Source organism: Conger conger, chromosome 11, assembly GCF_963514075.1.
Source record: "Conger conger chromosome 11, fConCon1.1, whole genome shotgun sequence".
In the NCBI taxonomy this organism is placed as follows: Eukaryota; Metazoa; Chordata; class Actinopteri; order Anguilliformes; family Congridae; genus Conger; species Conger conger.
This window is the reverse complement of record NC_083770.1, coordinates 17075274-17101741: the sequence shown is the minus strand read 5'-3', so window position 1 is coordinate 17101741 and position 26468 is coordinate 17075274. Positions and strand designations below refer to the sequence as shown.

The window sequence follows — 26468 nt, the reverse complement described above, 5'->3', positions numbered from 1 at the left end:
GGGCCCAATAGCTGTGCAGATATTATTATTGTGGCTACACCAGGCCTTGAACCTCCAACCTTCCAGGTCCCAGTCATGTACCTTAGCCACAAGGCTACAGGCTGCCCCGGAATGAAATAACATATTCATGTTTTTTGTTTGAAATCGTTCATACTTTTTGTTGCTTTATTGTTGTTGCCGTTTAAATAATTCTATACAGAATGAGAAGAGCCATTCATTCGGCTTGGTTCCGATGATTGCTCCATTCTTATCAATGCAAAGCCATCTTCTTAAAGTACATTGCAAAAAAACAAAAATGTCAATTTCAAGAAGTATTTCAGACATATATTGAGACTTGAAATCTCATTGATGTTACCTTTTTGATAAATAATTATATATATAAATATAATATATTGGTAAGACAGTTTGACTTTTCTAGATCTGCCAAAGAGACCATTTCACTTGTCAAGCAAATAGTAACCTAACACAAGCTAATATTTTCTACTTGAGAAAAATAAAGACGTTAATACAAAAATAAAAAGCACTTGTTAAGACAACCAGTGTGCACCCTTGCGGATTAATTTAGATCTGTGGTCCTCTTGTGAAAGTGAGAGTGTGGAAACAAGGCAGTACACAGCATCCACATGCTGTTGCAGCGCAGGGTTTGGAGCAGAAACAGAGAGAATTAGACGAATGTCTCCCACGTTATCACTTTAGGCTGTGAGCAAGTCACAAGTCTCTATGGCCAGTTCACTGAAACAACAGGCCTTCTCTGATGTCACAGGGGTAATTCTGCATAACCCTGCATCCAAATAAATTAAAAAAAACAACAAAAACAATAAGAAAGGTTTTTTGTAAGTTTCAGTTTCCTAGAAACATACTACAGCATGCTGTGACTGCCAGTGGTGACATCACCATCACGCATATTAGTGAGGTCTATGACAGAAGCGTAGGGGGCGGGGCGTTTACAGTATGTCAGAGTCGATGATATCACGAGTGTGTGGTGTTGGTGGGGGGGGGGGGGGGGGGGGGGTTTGACTCCAGCAGCGCACATCAGCATCTGTAGTGTGGGGGGGGGGGGCTCCATAAATCCATGCTGCTAATCAAAAGCACACATGCTAAACGTATACCAGAGGGGCCAGCGGTCACGCAGGGACACAGCAAGAGGGGAGAACATGGGAATTCTGGGATACAGTGAGAATATATCCGTACTAAAGTATGATATGTACCCTGTATAGTTTCAAACTGATTAACTGCTAAATTGTGCTAGAATTACACAGTGAGCCAGCTGGAGGGGGGGAGGCGTCTCAAACTGTGTAGTCAAGGACACAGAGCGAGATATGACGCTACAGCTGATTTTTCCGGGACTCTCGATGTTTTATGCCAGAAGTGTATCTATATGCAAGTGACTTATAATCAATATATCCCATATACGCTGCTTGTTATCAAATCAAATGAACCTAGAACATTAATTATAGCTGAGCTTATGAAAAAGCAAGAAACCACAGTGAAAACTGTTGAAATGAGAGCAAAGAATGCAATGTACATTTACTCACTTAGAAGAGAATAATTAATCAAATGTTTAGTATGTCTGTATATTAGAAAAGTATATTAGAAGTGAATATGAATAAAATGTTTAGTATGTCTGTATATTTTCAATGATTTACTGCTCATAAGATCCTGACAGAAAAGTGACCCATATGTGGAAAGATACAGAGTGACGTGTATGGATGACGTGTGTGTTAGAGGTGGGGCATCCAGAACTTTATGAGATCTTGTAGTTTCCCACTCTGCCAAGAACAGGTGCGGGGTGAAGTGAGGACAGGGGGCGTCCTGAACTTTGTACAGAGCTGGCAGAGCATAAGGACCTTTGGCGATTTGCCACAATGATGTTGTGGGAGGAGTTGTGGGAGGAGTTCAGATATGAACAATGTGGGTGATTTGCCAGAATGAGGTTGGAGGTGGAGTTGTAGGAGGAGTAACTGTGTATACAATGGGTGTAAAAATGGCAGTCCGGGTCCTTGTTTTTGGTCCGGCTTTATGCACTTGTGCTAAATAAAGTCTGATTTTCCTGAACAGCTTGCTGCCGTGGTGTCTTTTCGACAAATTGGAGATTTGGACTCTGTCATTTCCTAGACATGACAGGGAGACATGGGAATTCTGGGACAGAGTGTGATAGAAGAAGATGGGAATTCTGGGACGAGCCCAAACGGGCTGAACAGCCTGTTTTCATCATTATACATTTCCACATTCATGTTACTAGTAAGCCCTGATAAGATCCATAAGATCCATGCAGCTAACCCCACATTGTCCCCAGCTTAGTCTGATCGACGAAGTTGCTTTGGATAAAAATGTTAGCTAAATAACTGCAATGTAATATCCACTTCCATATAAAGAAATAAAGCCCATACTTAATAAAGGATAGGGAACCCTCCGGCGTGCACCACAGCAAAATTTGTGAGCACCAAAGCGCCTAAGTGGAAAATAATTAAAACGGGAAACTACAACGCCTACAATGTGGGGTGAGCATACGCTTGACCGCAAGTGCTAGTCCAATGATGAGGAGCACCAAAGGCTCATTTCATCTCAACAAAAAAACCCTGTTTCTATTCTATTTTACCGCCTATTTTAACAGGAGGCAGGTGTCCGCTGTATACATTGCCATAACATTGTGAGAAGGATTTGTGTCTGCTGGGTATATGGATGTACAGTAACCCTGCCTCCATAGTTGCTCAGCTGTTATTCATTTTCTGGGCTTCAGCTGGAAAAGCCCTACGGCGGGTGACTCTCGTAGAGCCAAAATGGTGGATGACGTCCCCACCTCCGGCCGTGGAGAGCCGCAGAGATGACATCACGCGTTCCACCCTGCTGTACATGAGGGACGGAGAGAGAGAGAGAGAGGGTGTGCGTGCACGTTGAGGGCCAGGGGGTGTTTGGGTAAAGAGGACCTGGGTGGATGAAGGTCTCCCTGGTCTTGATATGGTTCTATTACCGATTTAACTTATCAACACAATTTACATATGGAACTCTTTGCAGAGGAAATTTTCAAAGCACATTCAAATGTTCAAAAAATTTTAAAGCATTCTGCCTTACAGTCGTGCAAATACAATTTTTAAACAAGTACTTCCAGATGAATTCATGGAACATATTTTGCTGGATTGGCCGCCAGTGGCCGTTGCATCCACCCAGATTTTTGACTTTGTTAAATTCCTTCCTACAGCCAAACTTGGTGTCACTAGCTACCTTCAGAAAGACATGGTACTGGTAAATGAAATGGGTATAGTAGCTTTTTGGGACAAAGGTCAAAGGTCAAGGCTCCTCAGGTAGTGCATTTCCCTTTATACAGGCTGGTCTCAGGAAGGAACAGGCCTTCAGTATTTCCACATAGTGTAGAAAAAAAAAAAAAAAAAAAACATACAGAAGGATCCATACCTGGACCACTTCACCAGGACTAACCCAAAATCAGGAGAGATGGAGCGCTCAAAGCTTAGAAACGCTACACCTTTAAAGACATGGCGTGACTGACGTTTCAACGTCAGAGTCAATGGAAAAGAAAAGAGAGGTTTCAATCCAACCTATAAGACACACCGCATATGCGGACCCTTGACAGGTGACAATGCTCAGAAGTTTCCCTTGGATAACATGAGCTAATTCTGAGAGCTATAGCGGAAATGAGCCTTCTCACATAGTGAGCCCTCTTGAGATGAAACATTTCTGTGAGAATTATAAAAAGTATAAAAGTATAAAAACGAGAGGACGCGGCATCCTAACGTGCTAAGTGGAACGTTTGGGATTTAAAGGTCACCAGAGTGCTGATGCTACACCGCATCCTCTCACAATGCAAAGCAGTCGAGTGGTCAACTCGACCCCTAACAGGAACGTGTGGTTTGTATGTTTGACGACACAACGGGAAGGAAAATGCGGCCTGTGACTAGAGACAACCCATGGCATTGGCCTACCGGAACAACTCTAGGGTAATTTTCTGGTAAGATACGCCGAACCCAAAAACACACAGCGAGAGAAGGGGTTCCTGCCCTTGGAGATTGAATAGCCAGTGATATCACAACGTAATTAAAGTGCTTGCGTGTGCATACAAGCATAGGACTTCCTTATTGCAGGCCACCCCGGTTTGACAAAGCGCAGATGAGAAAGACCCCAGCATGGTTTTAATGTTGCCTCCTCTCATCTGTCTCAAAGACGTCGGACAGAAGACAAACCTCGGGGGCCCCCTACATGTTGGTAAATGCACAGGGGGGAAAAAAACTAAATAAGTAAGAAAGATAAAAACACAACTGCCTTTTTAGAAAGAGACGTGAGGAAAGGTTTGGGATGCTGTCCTGAAAGGACCCAGGTTGAAACTGCTGTTTGTAATTTGTGGAGTAATGAGCAGGATACTCATATGGAATCTATTAAAGCGGCCTGTTACAGTCTACCCTGGTGCATGTATGCATATACTGTATCTACTGTATGTGAGTCTGAATGCATATATTTTTTTAAAGGGGCAGTTCACCCCAAAATTAAAAGTATGTTTTTCCACTTACTCAAGAGTACTATCCATCCAGGTCTGGCAGTGGAATAACAGTACAGCATTACACTGTATTTGGAAAGAGACATTGCTTATGTTTTGAAGTTTTTCAAAAGTAAATTGTCGCCACATTCATTACCAGAAACAATCTTTGATTGAAGGGTCCATTGTATGATGGCGAACTGCATCTTAAAAGGCATGAAATTTAGAAGATTTGTCACATCTCAGCAAAATTATCTGAATGGACAGATGTCTAGGTGCACTGCCCCTTGAAATTGGACTGCTTCTCTAGGGGGTGAAGGGGAGCTATCGTACCTCTGACAAGGACCGTGGAGACCTGGGACAGGGCTATGTTCTGGGTCTCCTCATCTGTGCTGTCCCCAGAATCAGCCTCCTCCAGGGCTGCACTCTGCGCCATGGTCGCGCCCCTGTTAGCGGGAGAGAGAGGGAGATATTAAAATCAGCCCAAACTGAAGCCACCGTGTCCAAGTGCCACAGAGCACTTCGGCTTTGTTATGACAATAGAGGATGCTTGTTGTTAGCAGCACGCAGCCAACGTAGGCCATCCTACTGGCTAAGGTGCTTAACTGGGACCTGGTCGGTTGTTCAAGTCCCAGTGTAGCCACACTAAGGTCAGTGCAGCTGTCCCTGCTTAGTCTAATCAACTTGTAAGTCACTTTGGATAAAAGCATCGGCTAAATAGCTGTACTGTAATGTAGTTTCCAGAGAAATAAGGTACAGTATATCCAATGGGACTGTCTGTTAGTGACAAGACAGGCATTGAGGTTCCCTACTCCAAAAATGTAGTTTTGCGGTTGAATTAATTTGCACAAAGGGCATGTTTAATTTAATTTCCACTGCTTTAAAATAAAAGTCTCAGGTAATGAAGTCAGTGCTAGGTGCTTTGCTGCATTGGGTATCCTCATCCACACGGTCTAGGGATGTTGTTCTGGAAGTTTCCAAATGTACATTCCCAGGTTACTGCCAAGGGTCACTTCTTTTCAGGGATGCAAACAAACACAACTAAACAGAGGGAATTAAAATGAGATTAGTCTTCTGTTGGCAGGCTTGCCTTGGCGGATTGGGTGGAGGCGGCTGCTCTTGTGAAATGAGCTGGGCTGATTCCTTGCTGTTTTGATTTCGGACCGCTCCTCTGTGAGGCTCAAGAGCACCAACTGTACCACTCTGATTGGTCAAGAGCTGCTCGCTCCACCGCTATCCCAATTAAGAATGTACTTGTGCTTTAATCTTTGCTTCAATCTTTTCTGTTTATACTTAGGATTTTACATCATGCACCATTTGTGTGTGTATATAAGTGTGTGTGTGTGTGTGTGTGTGTGTGTGTGTGGGTGTGTATTTTTGCATGTGTGCATAGGTGTGTGTGTGTGTGTGGGAGACAGTGTGTGTGTGTGTGTGTTTGTATAAGTCTGTATGAGTTTGTATAGGTGTGTGTGTGCAGATGTGTGTGTGTGCATAAGGTCCTGGTCCTTATCTTTGTTGTACGGGTAGCAATTGAAATTGTACTTCCCTGTAAGGTCTTTCAGCGCACTTACCCCTGGTTATGGGTATGCACTTGTACGTCACTCTGGATAAGAGCGTCTGCCAAATGCCAATAATGTAATGTAATGTAATGTAATGTGTGTGAGAGACAGTGTGTGTATAGGTGTGTGTGGGTGTGTTTAGGGTGTGTGCATGAGCGTGTGGCAGTGTGTGTGTGTGTGTGTGTGTGTGTTACCTCACTCCTCTCTCCTGCTGCTGCTCCTGTAGCAGTCTCAGTCTCTCCTGCAGTTGGTGGATCTTGGCCTTCTTTTGGTTCAGCACCAGGACAAAGCGCGTGTAGAGCTCCGTCTCCAAACTCTCCTTCCCCTGCACATACCTCTCCAGCCTGCGGGGAACGGGACATCTCCATCTATCTGCATTCAACCAGGAAGCACAACTGAGAGCTCACGTCTCTGGAGAATCAGTGCAGGCCCAGTGCCCAGAGACCTGCGGAAAGCTTTAACTGGAACAATGAGCTGAACAGGTTTAATAAAGTGATATATTATAATAGCAGTACAGTACTCTGGGTAAAAAACAGGGGAAATGCAGCATCCAGTCTGAATAGAATAGGGGTGGGAGAGGGGGCTGATTTGGGTGGGGGTCTAGTGTCGGTGGAAGAAAATGCACCATGAATGAATTCTGAAACAATGATGGTGAACATACTTGAAGGGCCTAAAATCTGGACATTTGAAATAAGAGCAGAAAGTAAAAAATGGGACATAACAATAGGTTAAACTTTCCATTTTATTCAGTAACTCTGGTCTGCTATAAAACCTGTGGAAAGGATGCTATTTGAAATGACAGACCTGCGCTAAAGACTGGTGTCTTATTCCATCCTGTGAGAGCAGCGCTGGGGCCTCAGTGAGGGGGAAAGCCGCTGGAAGGACGGTTAGACGTGACGTAGAGGGCCGATCGGCCGTCTGAGTTCTGTGGCGTGGCTCAGCTGTCTGTCCCGGATGAAAATAAACGAAACTGGCTCAAACCCCTGAGCCCTCTCTGGGCGGGGCGGAGCCTGTGAGCGTCGCATGGGCTGGGTGGATGATGATCTCATTGTTGATCTTTCTGACTGCACAGCGGGAGGAGGGGCAAGGGGCACCGCGGGGGCCAGAACGACGAGTACAGCCCCAGAGAGGGGCGCTGGGGAGGACTGAGGGCCATGGACTGAGGACAAACGGGCATGTGCGGGTGGTGTGGGGTGTGGGGCGAAAATAAAAAAGGGTGAGTTGTGAGAGTGTCACCCTCCCTCACCGAGGGTACTGGCTGACAGTATGTTGGCAACGTTGGCGAATATGACGCCCCTCAGTAAGCTGGTTACACCCACAGTGTAAGTGCAGGGTGAAGGAGCGGGACTGGCCTATGGCACTGAGGTGAATTACAACCCTCATCAAGGACATGGAGAGAGGTTCCAGAAAACACACTCATTCTACCTTGGTGAAGGTGTAATGGGACCATACGTTGGGGTGCAGACAGACACACACACACACACACACAGCGGTCCGTACTCTGTGCTGATCCGGTTCTGCTCGCCGCACAGTCTGTGGTTCTGCTCCAGCAGGGTCTGGTTCTGGGCCCTGAGCTCCCGGCTCTGCTGGAGCCCGTAGGAGATGAGCTCTTTAATGACCCGGTCCGGCTCCGGGCACGGCAGCAGCTCCACTGAACCCAGCCTGAACTACAGAGAGGGGGGGTGGAGAGAGAGATAGAGAAAGAGAGAGAGAGGGGAGAGAGAGAGAGGGGGAGAGAAACAGGGGGGGAGAGAGAGAGGGGAGAGAGAGGGAGAGAGATGGGGAAGGGGGGAGAGAGAGAGGGGAGAGAGAGGGAGAGAGAGATGGGGAGGGGGAGAGAGAGATGGGGAGAGAGATGAGGAGGGAGAGAAAGAGAGGGGAGAGAGAGGGAGAGAGAGATGGGGAGGGAGAGAGAAGGGGGGAGAGAGAGAGGGGAAAGAGAGAGAGGGGTGAGAGAGAGAGGGGGGGAAGAGGCAGAGAGAGAGATTGATTTTTAAGTCCCATTCATATAAACATTGTAAAGAAGGTAGAGAAACAATAACCATAAAAAATTCATAACAATGTTTCTAAAAGAAGCTTCTCAAAAACAAATAAAACCACAATAAAACCATAAAATGCAGACCACCACTAAGACGATGATAATGCCAATAAATAAAAATAAAAACACAACACAATCTGTCAGGGTTCAGTACCGAGGAACCAAATCAAACCAGGAAGTAGGCAGTAATGGAGTGTTTATTAAACGTAGTCAGACAGGCAGGATTCAAACGTTGGCAACCAGGTTCAGAGTAGATAATCACAGTCGGTCGGGGTCACTAGCCAAAGTCTAAATACAGCTAGACAATTCTAACAAGCGAAGGTAGAAAACGTAATCCAGTAATCGTTAACCACAAGTCCTATCAAAGTTCGGTAACAGGAAATCAAATCAGAGACAGAAGGATAATCCAAGAAACGGAGGTTGGGGTACATGAAACAGGTCAGGAACAGAACAGGCACAGAATAGACTGGAAGAATAACACTGGAAAGAATGGTTAACAGACCAGACAACCTGCAAACTAACAGGGGAAATACATACTTTAAATACAGTTAACGAACAGGTGTGCGTGAAGGAGAACAGAGGACGAGACACAGGTGAGATGAACGGGCGGCCTGTAGCGTAGCGGCTAAGGTACATGACTGGGACCCACAAGGTCAATAACATTCAGATCTGTTAAGCAAGGCCCGGTAACCCCACATTCCACCAGCCAAATAACGTACGGTAATGTAATGAATGAACGAACTAGGAGGACGGAAAGCAATGAGGGACACTACACACAAAATAAACCAGGAAATAGACAAACGCCAGAACAGGGCAATACAGAGTATGACAAGAACCAGAGTAAAAGAAAGCAAAGTGAGGGGTGAAGGGAGGGAGAGAGATACAGAAAAAGAGAGGAGAGTGGGAAAAAATACTTGGCTTTATGAACAGCAAAGGTGAGTCAAGGACCAAGAAGAGAAAAAAATAATAATTTGAAGCATCATGGCCAATACCTAGAGGTGATCTATTTACCCTTTTTGTACACAAATAACAGACAGTTCAAAGGATTCAGTGCACACCGTCCAATTACTATCACTCACAGATTCATAAAAATAGTATACATCTCCCAGCTATTAATATCTGAATTAATGCTTCAGTCTGGTTGATATTAGAACCTTTGAGTACGTCATCATAACATGTTCTGCATTCAATAAAACTTCTGGCCTCGTATAGCATGCTGGCATTTTCACTTGTCCAAACTTGGAAGTGTACTTAACAAGTGTACATTTCACAATAACAATCCATTACATTTCGCAAAGGACCACGTTTATGGGCTCTAAAATCTCATAGCTGAAAGCCATGAACTAAAACAAGAGCACCAGTTAACTGCGGTCTTGAGGCAAAAAGAAAATGGCCGCCTGTTTCTACCTCAGCGAAAGAAACAGAAAGAGAAGATTAGACAAGGTCCGTGTCCCTGTAGACCATGTAGACTGGAGTCTGGACAGACATCCCAGTTTGGAGCGCACACCCCATAATCAATCACCGTCAGTGGGAACAATACCAGCTCTTCCTCTTTGTGCCAGTGACTCATATTATCAGCACCATGGAGAGATGTCTCACTGTCAGTGTGACACCAGAGTCGGCGGTCTCCCGTTCGAGCCGTCCAGGAGAGCGTGTGTGTTTTCACAGAAGAAGTGTGGGCACATGCCACGGGTTTGGGGTTACACTGAAGGGCCACGGTGAGCCAAAATTACGAATCCTTCCCGTAATTTGATCATTTATTTTAGGCATTCGTAATTTATGATCCTGGCGGTGGTGTAAGGTAGGGCTCAGCCAGGCACACGGGTACGTACACACACACTCACACACACACACACATACACACACACACACACACACATACACACCCACCCCCACACACACACACACACACTCACCCGCACACACAAACACACACACACACACACATACTCACCCTCACACACACACACACACACACACACACTCACGCTCACCCGCGCACACACACACACACTCACCCGCGCACACACACAAACTCACGCTCACCCGCACACACACACACACACTCACCCGTGCACACACACACACACACACACCCGCGCACACACACACACACACGCACACATGTAAGTGTAAGAGCAGTGTACACTAACCCCTCAGTGGGTCATCTGAGGATAACGGGCAGCACGTCCCCCTCAAATGCAAGGGTTCTGAGGAAATATAAGAGGCCACTCAAGCGCCCTGGAGCCGTGCTCCTTCCTCCTCCTGTCTCTAACGGAGACGGCGTATCGACGTTGTGGGTGAGGGGTCTGCTTTCGCACAGGCGACCGGCTCCGCACGCCATCGTCCAGGAAGTCGGCTTTCATCGCTCACCACGCAGGGTCGCCACGGCGACAGATACCACAACCCCGCCACCGCCCTCGCTGAAGCAGCGCTGACGAGCCGTTCCCATGGAGATGAAGGGGAGGGACACCTGGGACAGACGCTGGGGTCAAGGGTCAGGCCTGTCTGGCCAATGGTTTGAATCGCACCTCCCTATTCAGAAGTGCTCAGATGATAAAGACTGGTGCCATTCTCAAGAGTTGTACTGCTCTCTGGAGTCATCACGCGATGCTGGGACACACGTACACACAAATGCACACACACGCTCACACAAACGCACACACATGCTCACACAAACGCACACACATGCTCACACAAACGCACACACATGCTCACACAAACGCAAATACACAGATGCACACAGACACACAAACATATGCACGCACACACGTACACACACACTCACCCGAGCGCACACACACAGACACACACACACATTTACACTTTCCTGTAAGGCGTGTACTCCACTCGAGTCTCTGACTTAATGGCAGAAATGGTATTAAACACTTAATGACGTCAGGCTGCCTTGTTTTACATTTCAAAGGAATTTATTTTGGTACCATTTTCATTGTTATTTTCTCAAGCTATTAAGCCAAGCCGTCACTTGAATATTAACGGCCTGGCTGTGATTCCTCGTCTTTTAGTTGCAAACCTGACACAGTCATTACAGTAAACAACCTGCTTACCTCTGATCTCAGACACACTGTTTACACAAGTGACCAATTAAAGGTCTGGCCAACTTCAGGCAATTTTCACAAAAATAAGGCAGTCAGCCGATCAGCAGGGGCTCTTATGACCACAGGAATACTTATGTAAAGAGCCAATGAAGTTAACCCGGTATTAGAAAAATACCATTTCTACAGTTCTGAACAGAATTTTCTTTCATCTGCTACAGCAGTTCACCTGCATGCTTCATTAATTTTAAACGTACATTCTATGACTCTGTGACTGAAGCATGCTCCTGCGTGTTAATCTCTTGTCTTATTCCCTATTTGACGTTTGTACATTTTGTCAACTGTCTTGTTCGGTTACTCTGTGTTTCATGTCAGGCCCTTGACTACTAACTCTTGACTTTTGATCTGAATGGGGTTTGTCCGGGTCAAATAATGGTTATATAAAAATGTTTTCAAAATGCTCAGGGAAATGCAGTTACTCAAATGAGAAACAGAGGAACAAGATGCTGGAGTGAAAGAGAGCAAGAGAAAGCAGGAAAGAGAAGAAGAGTTCTAAAGCGTGTTTGTCCCTCAGTCTGCACTGCTATTCAGTGTTCACTCTGCCACTGCAGCGACAGCTGTCATTTCCCCGCTGTCCCAGCGTGAGGAAGTGAAATCACCTCTGCCAGCCCCCCCCCTCATGTAAGGGACGGTGTTCTCTAGCGGGAGAGATGGAGTCAGACACACTCTCTCCAGCAGTGATGTCACAGATGTTCTCCAGTAAACATTTTATGGGCTCTTCCTGCGGCTTGTAACTGGGCCGCTGGAGCGGAGCGAGGCCAGTGTTCCTGGGGAAGCTGACCTGAGTCAGAATCCTCCTGTAAACATGATGGTCCGATGGCCTGAACGCTGGCGTTCTGAACACAGTTCTGTCCCTGAACACCGCTGGCCTTGCCAGGTACACATCGCTCTCCCATTTGATGCCACCGAGAACATTAACCCAAAACCCCCTATATCCCTGTTCCTCAAGGGCCAAGAACTGCAGGTTTTCCAACCTCCCTTTACCTGGGAGTAAGGTGTGAAACAGTCCGGCTAATCAGTAGCACAAACTGTCCAGCTAATTATCATGTAGAAAATAAAACCAGGGCTGGATCTAGAATTGAGGGCCAGGTTTGATGCTCCTCCGGCCCTAGACAAGCATGCAGGCCACGGTCAGTTAGGGTGGGGAATGCAGAGGAGACTGGGATGTGTCTGAGCCCCTGGAGGAAACCCTTCCCATGAGCAGGACTGACCTCACGGCTGAGGTGTGGCTTAGGTCAGAACAGGAAAAACCAGCGAATGACGGCACTAGGGCTCCTCGCTGATCCAGTATCCATCTTTTCACACTTACATCATTCAGTTATTTAGGGCTGTTTTCCTTCATGTCTAATCAGTCCTGCACTGAGAATGTTCTGCCCTAGCTGCAGCCAATGATGTCCATGAAAATAAAATATTAACATGCATTTAAGAACGCATCAGAATATAAAAGTGTTTAAGAATACAGTATTTATTGTTAAGTGTCAGGTAAGATGGAATATTTATTGTGTCAGGTAAGATGGAAAAATGTATATAAATTTAAGAATAATTATGCATTGCTGCTTAACGTCCAAGAACCAAGACTAGGCTATGAAAATTTTATTAAAATAAGTGTTGAGTTTAATTTAAGTGTTTAAATTACAGTTTGTATACAGTACATAGTGCCCCCATTAGTCACACGGTGCAGTAAAATCCAGGTTTCATTCTGATTCCTGATAACGCAGGAGATAAATGGACTCATTTAAGGCAGACCGAACAAGCCTTTCTGTGATGGTTTGTGAGTTTTTATTAAATTCAAGTTATTTATTCTGAAAATTCAATCTCAGTATATCTAAAAAAAAAACAAAAACGTGATAATTCAACCTTGAAATAAGACAATAAGACATACGGGTATGGATAGATTAGAGTGCTTAAACTGCACAGGGCTGAAATCTAATGCATTTTCTGTGACATTGCAATCAGTGGATATGACAAATGAATGCCGATCAAAATGAGGAATTTTTATGAAGAGTTAACATAGTCCTACAAGGTTGAAATAAATGCATCAGGGTTTGTCGACCGACCACATCAGTCTCACAAGCAGCTGATAGGACTTTGAGTGCAAAAGTCGTGGAGCAGACTCTAAAGTACACGTTAGACTGAGTGTGAAAGTACCTGTGTGTCACCATGGCACCCAGCCACTGTTCACACAGCTGAGTGTACGGGCTAGAACGTCCCCAAGTTAGCGGTGACACACACACACACACACACACACACACACACAAACCCACTCACCCCACACACACACTCACTTACAAACTTACACACACACACACACACACACTCTCTTCCCCTCTCTCTCTCTGCTGTTCAGTACTGGGAATGCTCTGCCTCGCTTCTCCAGTAAGGTTGCCAGATCCTCCAAAGGCTCTTTGAGTTACTTGGAATGATCACAGCCACTAATCATATTTATGTGCGGAGTAATACAACTGTACATAAATCATGAGCGCATCAAAATTCTGCTCCACTCGTGCAACGCGCATAAATCCAGACAAAAACATAAATCCAGTTTAGCATAGACGTACGAACTGATGTTTGGCTGGTATGCAGTCACATCAAACTCCAAAATTCAATTAAACTGACAGGCACCCAAATGTTTCTGTCCAGAGCAACGTGTTAAACCCAATTGCTTGCAAATGATGCATTTGACATCACACATTACTGTGTGAAATATGCTCACTTAAGAGCGCTTATAGAGATACATGTGTCGATGGGGGAACGGGACAGGGGAAAAATAGGGTAATATTTCCTTTCATTCTCATGCACCATGGTTGAGTTGCGAGGTTGAGCCAGAACATTATTCAATAGGTCATTGAGAATGATTCATCAATTCACATCATCACATATTACAAAAGTACAAAATAACTTTTGTAATAATAATAATAATAATAATAATAATAATATGAATAATAGAGTAGGAATCGATCCTTTCCACATGCTGCTGGAAGCACGAGAAGAAAGAGGTACTGTATAATAAAAAGTGAAGCTCTCAGAAAAGGACAGCCTGCCTCGTTTACACCAGTGGCCCTAAAGTCGAGGATGACCGAGAGTGGCACCCAGGAAAGCCCTTCAGACAGAGTGCGCTTTGTGGAAAGTTCCGTGGCCGGAATATGGAATTTGGAATATTATGCGGAATGCTTCTGCAGGCTTCAGAGATTCCGCCACCACCCCACCCCCCCGCTCTCGCCCCCTGCAGGCCAGGAGACCAGCTGCACTCCAATGTGCACTGTGCCCCGGGCCAGACACAGCGCTCAGAACTGGCCGTCACGGCGGCTGGTATGAAGGCGGGGCTTGGGATATTCCTGGAGGATTCGGCATCTGAGGCACGGAACCAGCAGCAAAAGTGGAAATTCCAGGTTCGGAAAGTTCCAGGTCCAACCCAGGATTCTGTTTCCATCACCTGGATTTGTTCACTAAATGATAAATGGTTGGAATTTATATAGCGCCTTTATCCAAAGCTGTACAATTGATGCTTTTCAGTCACCCGTTCACACACACACACCAACGGCGATTGGCTGCCATGCAAGGCACCAACCAGCTTAGCACAATTCCTCAGCCAGGAGGTAGAACTAGTTAGTGAAATCAGCTGGTTGAGGTCACGGCTGGAGAAAAACATGGCAGAACTTTTACTTTCTGACCCCTGGAGTTCCCACCCCTGGCCAGCAGCTTTACTGCACTGGGTGGATGACAGGCACATCTGAACAGCACCTTCAACAAAGTCACACAGATGAAGTCATAATTCTCACACAATAATTCAGGTTGGTTACCTGCACCATCTTGCCAAGTATAAGCATTGCAACTCTCAGACACTACCTACACTGCATAAACCAAACAACAAGTCATTAGTCTCAGATACACTGCATTTTGAGTTATTTGCCAAAGGGTCAAATTTCACTGGTTACGCAAACAGTAACTTAAAAGAAGCTCATATTTTCTACATATTTTCCTGAAACATTGTAAGGCTTGTTACCAGACTAGAGTTTTTTGCAGTGTAGTGCAAATGTAAGAGATGCTTACTCACTGCTTTCCCTTTGACCCGGAAGAGACCTGTTCTCTGAATTGTTCTTCGACTACTTACAGCACTCCCGAGGACCAGTGTAGTTGGACGACTCTTTTTAACAAAGCTAAACACTTTCCACATGCTATTTATCAAGAGCATGAATACAGGGCATTGTGCTTGCATGCGTCACCAACGGCGACGACTTCTTAAAATGCACATTGATATTACTTATTTCCTCGCTAGGACTGAGGAGCTGCTTAAGTAGGACGTTTTTTTATTTTTTATTCTTTAAATGGGAGCGTTTTCAGAAAGATGACAGAGGTTGGACCGCGACACAGTGTTTACAGGGTGCGTGGTTTCCCGCTCGCCGAAATGAAGCATTACCCAATAAAATAAGGGCGAGGTCACACGCGGCCCTACGGAGGGATCGGCACCAGCGGGGGAATGGATGCCATGTCCCTCACAGGCCCTCTGTGTAAACATATGCAGCCCGTTCTGCAGCTCTGTTTACTGTGCTATGCTGCTATGAGGGCTGTTGACATATAAAAACATGATTAAAATGGGAGCACTTAGACACTGCTGTTAAACTGAAGAGGCTAATGCTACCTGGAGAAAGAGAGCTTTTAGCGTTCCTGACCTACACAGCCTTATAGAGGCTCACACTTGATTATAGACAGCGTCTAAGTTCAAAGCTACAGTGATTGTGTCTTTTGGAATCTTTACTCTGTGTGCTTATGTAGTGTTAGGCCAATTAGGCGCCTTGACAGCAAAGATGGAAGGAGCTATTGCATGCCAGCAGTGACTTACTGAATCGTGTTTTGCTGTGAAGAACAATGGGCTTTGTAAAAAAAAACATATTTGCTAAAAAACGTATTTGTGGTGAGTATACCATTGAAATGTGCAACTGCAGGCCTTGTTAATGTCATTTTACTGCATGAACGGAATACACAAAGACATAATAATGATTTTGCTGAGAATTCTTTGTCTTTGGAAAAGTGAAAGTTTTAAGAAAGGCTTCAGGTGGAGAGTGTGAGCCAGTGTGAGGTAAGTGTGGGAGAGACAGCCAGGGAGAGAGGGACGAGGAGAAAGTCTGTTGAGAGCAGGGACCGAAAATTACAGCCAACTAAACCACAATTAGGACCGACTGTGGACAAGGGAAAAAGACTCATTTCCTACTGTTTCTCTGACAGCTAACGGCTAACACCCTGCATTTAAAAAGAAAAATGTTCCTTCTACCTGCTCTTTTGTGCGTGCATGCGTGTGTTTGTGCACGTGTGTACGTGTGTTCGTGCATACATGTGTGTGTTTGCACACACTGTTTCGTATATGTCCTTGTATGTTCATGTGGGTACGTGGGTTGCTTTGTGCATAAATTTGTAAATGTGCTATGTGAACTAATGTGTCATTCTGAAAGACAGTGAATAATTCAATTCATGTTCTGCCGCAACTTCACAACTTAACCAAGGTGCATGAAAACCTGAGGTTCACATTTTTACAATCAATACATTTTCTTCTTCCATTGCTCTCCACGAGTGGTGGGAATACTTGCACCTAATTCCTGTCACTTCCTGGTCACAGCTCTCCTTTGCTGGAGGAGCAGTAAGGCGTAATGACGGGCTGGGAGACCAGAAGGCAGGCAGGTCCTAAATCCTCACAGAGTTCCCGAGGGTCGACCTCCCGCTGTAATAAACCGGCTCGCTTCAAACACCACCGCCAGACGGCTCTCATTCTCACGGGGTTCCCACTGTCCCAGCACACCACACACCTGTTTCTCCTCAGCGCTTCGGAATGACGAAAATCACCCCGTTTCAGCTCTCTTCCTGCACCCCCTGACTGTGTCACATGCTCCCAGGTTTCCTTAAGTGATGAAAGCCCACAAGGCTGTCTGAGTGTCCAAGAGGAACCCTTTTCAGTTCTTTATGGAATGCTCTATCATAGGTGAGGCGTGTGAAAGCTCCCAGACAAAGAACCTTTTAACTAGATTTGGTTCTTCTACAAAATCAACGGGTTCCTTTTGGAAGCTTTTTTCTGAGAGCGTATCATCGTAAAATGTATCCAATCAAAGGAGGTTTAGTGCCAACCCAAACCCAATCACATATATCACACATAAACACTTGTGAATGCGAGCACAAGCATTTATGAAAGCTAGCACACATTCAAGCCAGGTCATTATTTGGACGCAAACCTACAAATACAGACTTCTAGATTCCTGGACTTTACGGGGTGTTAGGGACCAAGAAAAACGAAATCGGTTCCAATCACAGTGTCAAAGTTTAATCAGCAGCGTCTCACTTCACACCAATGGAAAAAAGGAAAATTAAGCCCCAACACTTCCAGGACATTTCTCAGAAAGGACATTTTTCTTCATATTTGGGAATCTGTTCGCAGACTGAGGTTTACCAACAGTCACAAACTGTTGCACCGTATTTGGTGGCAAACTGTTCAATATTGGGCATGTGAGAGAGAGAGAGAAAGAGAGTAGGAGAGAAAGAGACCGAGAGAAAAAGAATGAGTGCAGTAAAATAATCACACCATCTGGACAGTACAGCGCTTCTTCCCCTCAGAACTATGGTCTGTTTTACAACTCTAGGAAGCACGCTGGGAATTCCGAGCACAAATTTCTTAGGGACCTTCTGCAATTCACCCCACCCCTCACCTGCGGCGGTCCTGGGACGGGACCCCTGTGACTGTCCCACTGAGAGACACAGGTGAGCGCCCATCACTTCACTGTGTCTTCACCATCTATCACCCAACTCAACCAAACACTGCTGGATCAGGGAATTCCAACTCCCTTTGACTCCCTGGGATCAGGGAATCATCTCACAGTTTTTTCATATTTTCCAACAATAATAAAAATGTACTGGACTAAATACATTTTGATTGATGGACTGACTGATTGAAAAGGGAGAAGGGAAACCTTCATTGTGCCACAAAGTTGCACAATCCTCTACCTAGTGACTCCAGCTGCTGTTCTTCATAAAAGAAACGACTGAAAAATAAAAGACGACAATTGAAAATAATAACAATATTGATTTTAGTTCATTTTTTTAATGATTTAAATTATTATTATCTTTGCTACTCCAAGACAGATTTATGAATGACACAGCAAACCAAAAGACAGCTCAAAACATAACTTAACATTCACAACGTAGCAGAACCCAGTCCTATATCAATATTAACCGGAGCTGTTATTTTCTACAGCTGCATAGCGTCTCACTCTGATGATGCGTTCTTTCCGAGCCTCTGCTTCACCAGTAGGTGATGATAGGTGATGTTTCTAGGCGATGAAACCAAAGCAGTCACACTCAATACTGTATACCCACAGGGCTGTGTGTTAGAAAAGCACTAATTTCATTAATTCAGCAGTGTAACATAATGGTTGTAGAGCTCAATTTGTAACTCCAAGGTTGTAGGCGTGGTCCCAGGTTGGGCCCTGCTGTTGTTCTCTTGAGAAAAGTACATAACCTGAAGCACTTCAGTAATTATCCAGCTGTACAATGGGCCCTATATAAGAATATGAAAGCTCTGTGAGTCGCTCTGTATAGTGTAATCTACTAAATCCTTTTGATTAGTTTCGTTCCTAGAAGCTGAGGATGGTAACTGTGTGTGCGTGTGTGTGTGTGTGTGTGTAAAACAATAACACTGTTTACAAAGACAATAGGGTTACTCTTTTAGTTATTGATTGAACAGCTCTTGCACCTCAAATAAAAGGAAATGCTTGAGTGTGTGTGTGTGTAAAACAGAGAAAGAGAGAGAGAGAGAGAGAGGGGAAAGAGAGGGGGAAAGAGAGAGGGAAAGACAGCATTGAGGCGGGGTTTTAGCTGTATGGAGAAAGCCCCCCGATATCGGCCCAGAGGACGCACAGACACTATAATCAGCTGATTGCAAGGCAAGCATGACCTCTGCACCAGCACTCCCTCAGGACAGCACATCCACCTCAAACAAACCATCACTAATTCAAACCCCAGTTTCACCCCACAGACACCACACAAAGCCGCACATCACCCACTGATGACTGGACATCCTATTCTCTCTTCAGTATGACAGTATCACTTTAGCGTTAGCATTAGCGATGTCTCTGTTTGAAAATCGACCTGAGGTGAGGTCCTGTGGGTGTCTGTCATCAGGGTCAGGGGAACAGAAGGCTTCCCTTTAGGGCTTTAACTGGGACGGGACATCCCCTGTTGATTACCTCGTTTATAATCACTGCTTTCCACAGTCCTTTCGCATAACTCTCTCCTATGATTCACTTCAGAAGGCGGCAACGGCATAATAACAGGGAGGGACCTGATCTTCCAGCATAGCTTGGCCCATAATTTCACTGCCATACACACACACACACACACACACACATAGACACAGGCATACACTCTCATACACACATGCAGGCACACCCACACTCACACACACACGCACACAAACACACACACAGCACCACACAAACCAAAGCCTGACCACTACCACTGCCACACCCCACCAAAGAAACTGCAAAGAAAAATAAGCAGAGAAAAGTCAGCGTGTCCAAGGGAGACCAGCACAAACTGAGAAACAAAGTCCATTAAGCAGATTCTCTGCTGGGCCAGTTTAAACACAGTCGTCCTGTTTAAACAAAATCAATCAATCACTGCCTGTCTGTCTGTTTCGCCCAGTGCCAGGGGACGGGCACTGACTCCCAACACACACTGGACAGAATGCAGTAGCCAAGAACATGCGTACAAAAACATACTGGACAGAATGCAGTAGCCAAGAACACACTTACAATACACACACTGGCATACACAGAGACACCAGCAAAAACTATACATAAAACCCACAAAAAACACACACACCAGCATCGAGTATGCACACAAACGCAGTACACACACACACACACACGTGCACACACACGAGCGCAAGCGCACAGAAAACCAGAACAGGCTGGGTAGAAGCAGCAGCTGTCCTAGTATACAGATGCCAAGCCCATCCCCAGTGTGTGAGTAAATGTCAAAGTACAGCTGCTAGACCTTAAGAATGGACCTATAAAATGATGTATTCCTATGGTACACGCACACAGGCCGGGAATTCATCCTAAATCAGTTGGGCCCCTGATGATGGTGCCATATTCTGCCGATAGCCAATGAGAACCGTGCAGCTCTGCTTAGCCATCCAATCACAGGAGAGGATAGAACACAGAGCAGTCAGGGATTCTGGGTAACTATCTCTCAGTGGCTGCAGATCAAAACGAACTCATTTCTGAAATGTCAACACCTGTGCTTAGTGTTAATAATGTATGAATATCAAGGCCAGTTTTGGTGAGGAAATTTCTCTTCACTCGCATTACTCCTCTCTTCCCCTTGCCTTTCCGTGAGGGATCCTGGCGCGCCTGGTGTCGGCACGAGGCAGCGAACTGTGAAATCGCTCAGGGGAAGGGCTGGCTGTGTTTCGGCGAGGGCTCAAGGTTTCCATGAGACGGAAAAAGAAAGGGAATAATAGAGGAATGGTTATGGCACGGAGGACGACGTGTCGCTGACAGCACCTGATCCTGTGGTCGCTCAGACAGGGAAAAACCTCCAGTCATTTTCCTGCAGGAGCTCGACGGCAACCAGACACTATTAACACAGGATGAGGATCAACGCCCATGAGGATCAATGATATTACTGATCATTGGTCCCTCCCTTTCTCTCTCTCTGAGTAAAGATCGGTTTCCTTTCTACTCAGAAAGAAGCTCCTGGAATCTGTCTTCTTCTTTTCCATTTTGTCAACATTGTAACGGCAACACGTCACCCTCGGCTGCTCTGCTCCCCAGCTGCAGAGGATTCTGGGACAGCCCTCAGACACCACCACACGGCTGAGTTTCCTCTCCTTACCCCCACAAACACAGAGCTGCTAATGCTCTTACACAGATAGACAGACAGAGGCCAATGACACCTTCATTCCCCATTAACTCAATCTCAGGTCGCACACTATCATGGTCACCCACATTTAATAAGGAATGGGAAACAAGTCAACTCACAACTTAAGCGATGAACGCCACAATTCATAAACAAAGCCTAAAATAGATGCTGATACAGCTGAGTCAGCATTCCTCGATGGATAGGAAAAAAGTCGGAGAACCAATGGGAAGTGAAGACAGCCGCTGGTTGCCATGACGACGCTCCCTTTCATCACGACGTGGGTAACCCTGTAGACGGAGATAATGACAGAGGGGGCACTTTCTCCACAGGTGTTCTTCAGAACTGAGGAATGCTACTCCAGGCAAGGCTAGGGGCAGTGCTGTTTCCCAAAGTTCTCAGAGTGTAAGATGAGTCGGCATTCCTTCCTCCATCTCTCCACGGACACTGCGAATCCGCGAACAACACCAGGACGCGCACGGTAGCTGGCGTGAGAGGCCGTCCCACGGTGGAGAAAGCTCAGTAATTACATTAGTTACTCTAATTAACGCAGTGCGCTCCGTAGCGGGTAGCTGTGCAGGAGAAATCAAATCCTCTCACAGAAAACAGGGAAGAATCCGCAGTGTCTGCAATAATTACTCTGGGGGCTGGGGGAATGTACAGATTTTTAAACGTCTGTATGTGTGCGTGTGTGTGTGTGCACGTGCGTGTGTGCGAGTGTGTGTGTGTGAGTGCGTGTGTGCGTGCGTGCGTGTGTGTGTGTGTGCGAGCGAGTGTGTGTGCGAGCGTGCGAGTGTGTGTGTGTGCGTGCGTGCGTGCGAGGGTGTGTGCGTGCGTGAGAGTGTGTGTGGGTAGTGTGTGTGTGTGTGCGTGCGTGGGTGTGTGTACATGTGTCTGTGTGTGTACATATATGCCCGTATGTGGGAGTATATGCATGTTTGTGTTTGTGTGTGTGCGAGTTTGCCTGTGTGCACATACACTACCGTTCAAAGGTTTGAGGTCACCTTGTCTTTTTCTGCTTTTTCTGACTTAATATTTTATTTTCTGTCTGTAATCAAACAATTCATACGTGGTCAAAGCGCAGACTCAAGAGCTTTTATTAAAGGGTATTTTTTATAAATTTTGGTTTCACCATGTAGTAATTACAGCACAGCAGTCAGCACAGCAGTCCCCCATTACAATGTTTTTGTACTTTTTTGCATATCCTTTGCATGCCGTGACTTCCTGTGTCTGTGACACATCAACCTTAGAGTCTGGAAATCTTATTTTCAGGTTGACCTACAAGCTATACTAAAACTGTTTGCATTTGCAGCTTTTGGACGGTAGTGTATGTTGCGTATGAGAAAGAGAGAGGAGTGAGGCTTCATAAATCCTATAATGGGTGGGGCCACAATAAGCTGTCAATGACTGACTTCTTCGAACCAATCAAAAGCTTTCGCCATTTCCCAGCTGTAATCTGCACTGTAGCCCCTCATACTTTTGGGTGTCATTCAATCCCCTCAATGGCCAATCAGAGCCCCCCATCATCAGAGCCGTTCCCATTGGAACACATCCCTCAGGAAGCCCCTTCCAGGAAAAGTGCATCTGCGAAGCTTTACTCTCCTGGTTAAAGCGTTTGGCCGCAGTAATTACGGCCTCAGTGTGGGGTTTGTAATCAAATTCGGGGAGGTTGAGCTGGGGTGGGCTGGGACAGGGGTGAGTATGAGTGAACACATGCACGTGGATATCAAACTCTTGCTTAATCCTGGAGGAAGCACAATGTCTCAATCCCCCACAGTCGCCAATCTGATGCTGAGACTTTACAGCAGCAGAACGTGACAATTAGGCAATTCAGCCTGATGCTGATCAGCAAGCAGCCCCCAGCCACACTGCTACTGCCTGCCAGAGACACCCTTCTGCTGGGCCCCCTGGCTCATTCGCATGTATTGTAGTAGTTTTTTAAAACAACAAAGCTACAGTCCAAATGCTGTTTAACACGAATGTGCGCAGACAGACACACATGCATCTCTGCCACTCCCTGATAAGCTGACAACATCAAAATTAAATGGCAGTTATTTGGCTGATGCTTTTATCTGAAGCACTGATGCTTTTATCTGAAGCATTGATGCTTTTATCTGAAGCATTGATGCTTTCATCTGAAGCATTGATGCTTTTATCTGAAGCATTGATGCTTTTATCCAAAGCGACTTACAGGGGCCAATGACCCCTGGAGCAATGAAGGGTTTGGGGTTAAGAGCCGTGCTCAAGAGCCCAACAGCTGCCCTCATCTGCATTATTCCGACTCTGTCTGTCCCACTTTGTCTTCTCTTACCACGTTTGTTTGTTTCTCTGAGAGGAAGTGAGCAGGAGTCTACTTATGTGATGTGTCGTGTCGGTGCAGATAGACAATCAGCGGGTTGTCAGGTTGTGGGCAGATAGGGAGAGGCTCTTTGAGTCTCTGCGTTCTTTTCCCATCAGCCTCTGATAAACCCAAAGGTCAGACGCCGCCGTATGTGCCAGGGCTCTGAGAGACGTGGGTGACCGCTGGCCGCCGCAGAACAGCGGCACTGTGGGACAGCGCGAGGGGCGCTAGCTCGCCAAACGCCAACCTTGTGCTCCGGGCATCACTTCATGCCCGGCAGTACACTCTGGGGAACCACCGACAGCTTGGGACCCTGTGGCAGGAAGATCACACCGGATAAAAGAGGTGAGGGTCTGCTCTCCTGTGTGTGCTCATCCCCTTTACGAGAAATGATCTGGTTGGCCTGGTGATTAACCCAGTGAAGAGGAGGTTTTGGAACGTTTTTTCTAAATTCTAAAACTATGTTCTAGAACTCTAAAAGTGATCTGACGAGGAAAACGTCACAGTCACACATTCAAGGCCGGACACACTTAGTGTGAAATTAACAAATGCTACGATTTTAATGTGGCAGCAAAGTCACAGAGAGGCAGGTGGAAAATTCTTCTTTCTCTAATTAACAAGTATTTTAGCCCTATATCTATTTCTTTTTTTGCTAAATAAAACAGGAGATGAGATGCCAATGAGGTGTGCTTTACTCATTTCAAGATTTGCCAAAGAGGTTGTCAAGCGAAGCTAACTTAAAATAAGATATTTTCTACTTAAGAGAAGAAAGAAAATGTAAGTATTTTTCCAAGACTTGTTAAGACAATTCTTTGCAGTGTGATGCTCAAGTAAGAAGGTGTGACTCTCTACAAGCAAACATTGGCCTGCCAGTCTAAAATGCGCCTGATGGACATCACATCAATAAAAATAATCAACGGAGAGGACAGCATCTTCGCTTTGAGGGAGATTCCGAAGGTACTGGCTCTCGGAAAAGAGGCGCTGTTCCCAGGAAAACGCACAAAGGACCGCCCGCTTTCAGCGTCACTCAGTGGCCGGACGTCCCACGCCATTCCGGCATCCAAAACAGGGACATAAACCGCCACCTTATCAAGGCGGATGTGGAGCCTCTCGGGACACTGGGCAGATTCATGGCACGGGCTTTAAGGTCAGCCTCTGGGAGCGGTGGGGAGCTGTAGGTGTGATAAATAAGTGCAGTTGTTCTTTCTGTAGGGTACAGTGGGCACTGGAAGGAATGAGGCTCTGAAAGGCCTCCTTAACTGCTGTGAGCTGCATGGCATTCTTTGACTGAAACTGCCACCGCAAGGCCTTTGCTGAAAGTTCACACACAAAATGGCGGCGGACTGTCTTCATGCAAGATCTCTTGTCTTACGCACCAGAACAAGGCAGCATTTCTTTCGAGCTTCAGGATATCTCTCATAATCTATCACAGACGTAAATAGAATAGCTTTGAGGCTACGCAAAGCATTTTAAATATTTGTATTACAGAGAAATTATGTCCTCTTTTGTTAAAATATTTACAATACTGTTTAGCACTTCACTGAAGGCGTGCACTATTACGTTTTGTAATAAGCTCATCTGGTTGTAGTTACCATAACCTTCCATGAGGTTATTCTGTTGTATCAGCATATCAGTAACCAGAGAAAAGCTAGAAAGAGAGAGAGAATCATAAAGAAGGATAAACAGAATTTTACAGGAAGGGAACGTACGCTAATATTTTCAGAGCCAGCGTTGGCTCTTCATTCCTTCACTGGCCTCTGCCAGAAGCCATCCAGCCATCATGACACAACCTGCCCACTATAACAAAAAAGACCACAATGCACCAGGCTAATGACATCATCTCAACCTGCATTGTGCCAAGGCACACTCACAGAGGAAAAAGGTTCCATTGATTGTACACCAAAGGCGAGATGATATCCAGGCAGCCGGAGGAGATGTGTGGACTTTAAGGGGCAGGTTTTGGGGAAGTGGAGTGAAGTCTGTTGGACATGGTTTTGTTTTATCTCAGAGCCGCTGGCTGCAGTGCAGAGGAAAGCTGGTTTGCTATCTCAGTCTTTTAACGTGAATCTTCTGAGAGGGACAGAAGAACTGATAATTCCTCCAAAGGTACGCTCCATCTGCCAGGAGAAAGGGCGCTGGTATACTGTATCACAGCCCAGCTGTGCGGTGTGCAGAGTGTGTGTGCTCACATGTGTGTGTGTGTGTGTGTGTGTGTGTGTGAGCATGAGTGTGTGTGTGAGTCTGAGTGGATGTATGCTGCAGCGTCATCTCTCTCCTGACAGTTCGGTACACGTACAGGAGGCAGTACATCACCCGGAAATCTCCCCCCTCGCACCACCTCGACTGCCAGGAACACGTCCAATCCTGCGGAGGCGTTGTAGAGATAAACTGGAAACTGAGTCTGGGAGCCGCTAATCTAGTGAGTCAGGAGGACTCGAGAGGGTACAGATTAGGAAGGGCAGCGGGGTGAGTCATATCAGATCACCCAGCAATACTGACTCCCTCACCCTGACCCTCTCTCCGTCAACACATAATACAGCCAAAGATCTCTCAGTCATCATCATCACCATCAGACTGCTGAGTGGCAGTGCTAGTCAATGCTACGCTCACAAACCTCTTTAGACAGCAGTGGGCTCTTCTGAAGAAGAGACCTTCTGCGCTTTATACTGTCAAACATCCCAGAGTCTATGAGAAAAACTAGATGTGATGTGAAGCAGGAGTGGGATTGCTCAGCTTATAGGTTAGCATGACATCATGAATAACCCGCGTGGGGTGAACATGTTCCAGACCGCTCCGCGTGATTGGGACCTGGCTGCCTTTGCCCATGAAAGGCCCAGGGAGAGGGGATATTCATCGGAACACGAGATCGCTGTGGATTCTGCAGTGAACCTGGCATCTGGCTCCACTGCAGGAGATTGTTTGTGGATGAGAAACGGTCACATTTCTCCTGCTCTTTCGATCTGAATCCCATCCTGCCGCTATAGCGTGTGTATGTGAGATCGATTTTTATATATTTAAAATGTAA

At 45.9% G+C, this 26468-nt stretch overlaps 1 protein-coding gene across 3 annotated transcripts in view; it reads right to left on the bottom strand.

Annotated features, from left to right (window-relative positions):
- LOC133140821 (DNA repair protein XRCC4-like) overlaps positions 1-26468 on the bottom strand; it is a 72848-nt gene that overhangs the window by 22862 nt on the left and 23518 nt on the right. For all 3 annotated transcript variants that reach the window (XM_061261059.1, XM_061261057.1, XM_061261058.1), the window contains exons 4-6: positions 7546-7712; positions 6240-6389; positions 4820-4932 (exon numbers count right to left, since the gene is read on the bottom strand). In XM_061261059.1, the coding sequence (XP_061117043.1) occupies positions 4820-4932; positions 6240-6389; positions 7546-7712 (430 nt within the window). The remainder of the gene's footprint in view (positions 1-4819; positions 4933-6239; positions 6390-7545; positions 7713-26468) is intronic.